The sequence below is a fragment of the Haliaeetus leucocephalus genome, unplaced genomic scaffold, assembly GCF_000737465.1.
Source record: "Haliaeetus leucocephalus isolate CR32 unplaced genomic scaffold, Haliaeetus_leucocephalus-4.0 Scaffold68, whole genome shotgun sequence".
In the NCBI taxonomy this organism is placed as follows: Eukaryota; Metazoa; Chordata; class Aves; order Accipitriformes; family Accipitridae; genus Haliaeetus; species Haliaeetus leucocephalus.
Window position 1 is genome coordinate 3413298 of NW_010972504.1, and position 4918 is coordinate 3418215.

General features: G+C 63.7%; 2 protein-coding genes across 2 annotated transcripts in view; both read left to right on the top strand.

Moving 5' to 3' along the window:
• The window catches only part of PIK3C2B (phosphatidylinositol-4-phosphate 3-kinase, catalytic subunit type 2 beta), a 14823-nt gene extending 11002 nt beyond the window's left edge, over positions 1–3821 (top strand). Inside the window, exons 16-30 of the mRNA XM_010579958.1 lie at positions 6–165; positions 279–386; positions 473–565; positions 687–816; positions 1107–1243; positions 1371–1540; positions 1686–1842; positions 1937–2046; positions 2171–2372; positions 2505–2629; positions 2707–2824; positions 3058–3139; positions 3237–3343; positions 3429–3557; positions 3633–3821. Of these exons, the coding sequence (XP_010578260.1) occupies positions 6–165; positions 279–386; positions 473–565; positions 687–816; positions 1107–1243; positions 1371–1540; positions 1686–1842; positions 1937–2046; positions 2171–2372; positions 2505–2629; positions 2707–2824; positions 3058–3139; positions 3237–3343; positions 3429–3557; positions 3633–3821 (2017 nt within the window). The remainder of the gene's footprint in view (positions 1–5; positions 166–278; positions 387–472; positions 566–686; positions 817–1106; positions 1244–1370; positions 1541–1685; positions 1843–1936; positions 2047–2170; positions 2373–2504; positions 2630–2706; positions 2825–3057; positions 3140–3236; positions 3344–3428; positions 3558–3632) is intronic.
• Positions 3822–4265: 444 nt separating this feature from the next.
• PPP1R15B (protein phosphatase 1, regulatory subunit 15B) overlaps positions 4266–4918 on the top strand; it is an 8274-nt gene continuing 7621 nt past the window's right edge. Inside the window, exon 1 of the mRNA XM_010579972.1 lies at positions 4266–4386. Coding sequence (XP_010578274.1) covers positions 4266–4386 — 121 coding nt within the window. The remainder of the gene's footprint in view (positions 4387–4918) is intronic.

A 4918-nucleotide genomic window follows, 5' to 3' on the forward strand; every position in this document is an offset into this window, starting at 1 on the left:
CCCAGGGCCCCCCGTTCCAGCATCCGCTACCAGTACCTCCTGGCAGCTCTGCTCTGCTGCTGCGGGAAGGGGCTGCGGGAAGAGTTTGACCGGCAGTGCCTGCTCGTCAGCACGCTGGCCAGGTTGGCCCAGCAAGTGCGGGATGCCGCCCCGTCCGCACGCCAGGTGGGTGTCGGGATGGTGAAAGGGGGTGCAGGGGGGTGCCAGGCTGTGTCTCAGCCCCCCCATCGCATGCCCACCCCATCGCATGCCCACCCCATCTCATGCCCACCCCGCAGGGCATCCTCCGCGAGGGGCTGGAGGACGTGAAGCAGTTCTTCAAGGCCAACGGGTCGTGCCGGCTGCCGCTCAGCCCCAGCCTGCTGGTGAAGGGGATCGTGCCCCGGGTGAGTGCTGGAGCCGGGGGCATCGGGGGGCTCCTCTGCCCGCACCTGGCTCACCCTGACAGGCTTCGCCTTCCTCCCCGTGGCAGGACTGCTCCTATTTCAACTCCAACGCAGTCCCCCTGAAGCTCTCCTTCCAGAACGTTGATCCCCTTGGGGAAAACATCCGAGTCATCTTCAAGGTGAGCCCATCCTCCCGGCGATGCCCAAACCCCCTGCACGGCTGCCCCAGCCCACCTGGGCTGGCTCAGCTTTGCCCCCGCCGCTCCCCGGCTCTGATGGCTCTTCCCTGCCGGCTCACAGTGCGGTGATGACCTGCGGCAGGACATGCTGACGCTGCAGATGATCCGGATCATGAACAAGATCTGGGTGCAGGAGGGGCTGGACATGCGCATGGTCATTTTCCGCTGCTTCTCCACCGGCCGTGGACGAGGTAACCCGGCATCGGGGCATCCCCTGGCAGCATCGGGCTCCAGGTTGCGATGCTCTTGGGCTGGTGACAGCACAGGAGGTCCTGGGGCTCGGCTAGAAAGGAGCTGCTGTGGGTAGCCATGATCCACCTTTGGGTCTGATCCCACCAGCCCATCTGTAAGAACACGGCTTTGCAGGCTGTCACTCAACGGTGATGGCTGGGGAGCGGCTGGGTTGGTGGCAAAGGGGGCTGGGGTGTCAGTGCCCCCCGAGTGGGATGGATGGGTCTCACCCTGCTGTCTTGGCTGCCAGGCATGGTGGAGATGATCCCCAACGCCGAGACCCTACGCAAAATCCAGGTGGAGCACGGCGTGACGGGCTCCTTCAAAGACCGGCCGCTGGCAGACTGGCTGCAGAAACACAACCCCGAGGAGGATGAGTACGAGAAGGTGAGAAGGAGCCTGGCAGGGTCCCCACTCCTCGTGCCCCCCTCTCCAGGGACGAGACCCCTCACTTCCCAACGTGTCCAGCCTTTCTGCACACCTGGTTGCTCCTTCCCTCCCTCCCTCCTCCCAGGCCGTGGAAAACTTCATCTATTCCTGCGCTGGCTGCTGCGTGGCCACCTACGTGCTGGGGATCTGCGACCGGCACAATGACAACATCATGCTCAAGACCACCGGCCACATGTTTCACATCGACTTCGGCAGGTTCCTGGGCCATGCGCAGATGTTCGGCAACATCAAGAGGTGAGAAACACTTCCAGCATCTCCTTCCCCCTTGCCTGGGCTCATACCTGCAGGGCGATTTCTCAGGCGAAGCCCCCTCTCCTCGTCCCAGTGGGGGGTGACCCCCAAGCTGTGCTCACTTTCTGTCCCTCCCTCCCCGGCGCAGGGACCGGGCACCGTTCGTCTTCACTTCGGACATGGCGTACGTCATCAACGGTGGGGACAAGCCCTCCAGCCGCTTCCATGACTTCGTCGACCTGTGCTGCCAGGCCTACAACCTGATCCGCAAGCACACCCACCTCTTCCTCAACCTGCTGGGGCTGGTGAGAGCCGGGGGGCAGCACACCCGTGCCCCCCAGGCATGGCAGAGGGGTCCTCCTGCTGCCGCCTGCCCTCACCCCCTGCCTTGCCTTCCAGATGCTGTCCTGTGGCATCCCTGAGCTCTCCGACCTGGAGGACCTCAAGTACGTCTATGATGCCCTGAGGCCACAGGACTCTGATGCCGATGCCACCACCTACTTCACCAGGTAGAGGACACGGGTGGGTGATGGGGCAGGAGAAGATGGAGGGAGCCCTCAGACGGAGGCACCAGCTCTGGCTCGGCACGCTGACGGGCTCCTCCGTGCTGAGCGTGTGGTGGCCTCGTTGCAGGTTGATCGAGTCCAGCCTGGGCAGCGTGGCCACCAAACTCAACTTCTTCATCCACAACCTGGCGCAGATGAAGTTCACGGGCTCCGACGCCCGCCCGACCCTCTCCTTTGCCCCCCGCACACACACCATCAAGACGTCTGGCCGGATCCACGACGTCTTCCTCTGCCGTCACGAGAGGGTCTTCAACCCCAGCAAGGGCTACGTAAGTGGGGATGGTTGGGGACAGGCGAAGGGACAACTCGAGGGGTTCTGTCCCAGTGCTTCTCCCTGGCCCCCTATGGGGTCGGGGCAGCTCAGGGTCCCCATCCTATGTGACAGCCCCATCTCTCTGCAGACCTACATAGTGAAGGTGCAGCGGGAGAGCCCGGGCGAGGTGGCCTTCGTGCAGCGCACCTTCGAAGAGTTCCAGGAGCTCCACAACAAGCTGCGCCTCCTCTTCCCTTCCTCACTGCTGCCCAGGTACACCCCCCAGACCCCTGCAGACCCCCAGCGCTCCCCACTGCCCCCCGGGCTTTGCTGAGCGTCCGTTCCCGCAGCTTCCCCAGCAGGTTCATCATCGGACGGTCGCGGGGCGAAGCGGTGGCCGAGCGGCGGAAGGAGGAGTTGAATGGCTACATCTGGCACCTCATCCATGCTGCCCCTGAAGTGGCAGAGGTGCGGAGCTGGGGGGGTGGGTCTCAGCAGGGCAGAGGGGGGCTTCTGCCTCCCAAGAGATGGGGACAGTGCTGGCAATGCCGGCGAGGTGGGAAAGTGCTTGGGGGCCAATGCACCGCGTAAAGCATCGGTGTGTGCACTGTGTGCATGTGGCAGTGGCGCAGGCACCGGTCCCGAATGGTGGGGGACATGGTGACCACCATCACCGCTGATGTCACCTCCTTGCCCTGCAGTGCGACCTCATCTACACCTTCTTCCACCCCCTGCCACGGGACGAGAAGGCGGCTGGCACCAACCCAACCCCGAAGCCAGCAGGTAGGGGGGCTGGTGGCAGTGCTGGCAGCCGGCTAGCACCGCGTGGGGCGATGGTGGGGGGCTCCTGTCCCACCTGCGCCTCTCCTCTCCTCTCCAGATGCCACATGGGCTCGGCCTGTGGGGAAGGTCGGTGGAGAGGTGAAGCTCTCCATCTCCTACAAGAACAATAAGCTCTTCATCATGGTGATGCACATCAGGGGGCTGGTAGGTGTGCGGCACCCGGTGGGAGCAGGATGAGGGTCTGCCCCACTGCTGCGCTCATGGGGTGCCCCCCCGCTCTGTTCCACAGCCACCGTTGCAGGATGGCAATGACCCTGACCCTTATGTCAAGACCTACCTGCTGCCCGACCCCCAAAAAACAACCAAGAGGAAAACCAAAGTGGCCCGAAAAACCTGCAACCCCACCTACAATGAGATGGTATGTGGGATGGGAATGGGGATAGGGGGGTCCGGGGGGGCTGTGGCTGAGGGTCTGCCCCATTCTGCCCCGCAGCTGGTCTACGACGGGATCCCCAGGGGGGACCTGCAGCAGCGGGAGCTGCGCCTGAGCGTGCTGAGCGAGGAAGGCTTCTGGGAAAACATCCTCCTCGGGGAGGTCGGTATCCGCCTGCGGGACCTTGACCTGGCGCAGGAGAAGATGGGCTGGTTCGCCCTGGGATCCCGCGGCCACGGCACCCTCTGAGGTCCCACCGCCGGGGCTGGGGACCCACAGCGTCACCGCCACGGCTCTGCCCACCCTGGGATGTGCCTGTAGGGAGTGGGCACCTATGGGCACTGCCGCAGGCATCTTCTTTTTTAAGTTTACCTTGTGTCAAGGGAGCAACGTGGGGAGGGAGGGGCAGGGAGGACCGGTGGGGCGTTTCAGGGGGGTATTTCTTCCTTTGGGATATCTGTATTTTAATTTTTTTTAATAACGAGTAGCGTGCAGCCGGGCACCGAGGCGGAGAGGAGAGGGGAGGCGTCATGGAGGTTTACTGTGGGCTGGGGGTGCGTGTACCCGCAGAGCCCCTGGTACATCTCCAGCCAGGAGCTGCCTGCCTGGAGCCGGGCAATTCCCATCCTGGGGAATTCGCTCCCAAAGGAGAGCGGTGGGGCAGGGTTGTATGGCTGACCCCCCCCTCCCGCGATGCCACGGGAAGGGGACCACCGGCCCCCCATTCCCATCCCCGTGCCGGCGGGGACATCCGTCTCCTCGTCTGCCATCCGGCCCCAGAGCCGGGGAACGCCTGTGCCGGGGTGCGGGCTTGGTGCCTGTGGTGCTTTGTTTACAGCGAGAGCTCCGTAAACGGACAAAATGTTTCTCAGGATCGAGAATAATGAACTTAACCTTTATATTAAAAGTTTTAAATATTGTATCTAGCGGGAGGTGGAGGGGAGTTGGGGGGGGAGCAGCCTGGCCCCGCCGGCAGCTGGGGCTGCTGGAGCTGGCATGGTGCTGCGGTCGAGACCTCCTGCCTGTAACATGGTGACGTGAAAATAAAGGAGATTAAATGCATGGGGTGGCGCGTGGGCCCTGCCTGCACCTCTGCCTACACCTCTGCCCACACCTCTGCCCGCACCTCTGCCTACACCTCTGCCCACACCTCTGCCCGCACCTCTGCCTACACCTCTGCCCACACCTCTGCCCGCACCTCTGCCTACACCTCTGCCCACACCTCTGCCCGCACCTCTGCCTACACCTCTGCCCACACCTCTGCCCGCACCTCTGCCTACACCTCTGCCCACACCTCTGCCCGCACCTCTGCCGGCCGCAGAGCCCAGGGAACCAAGTCCTGGGGG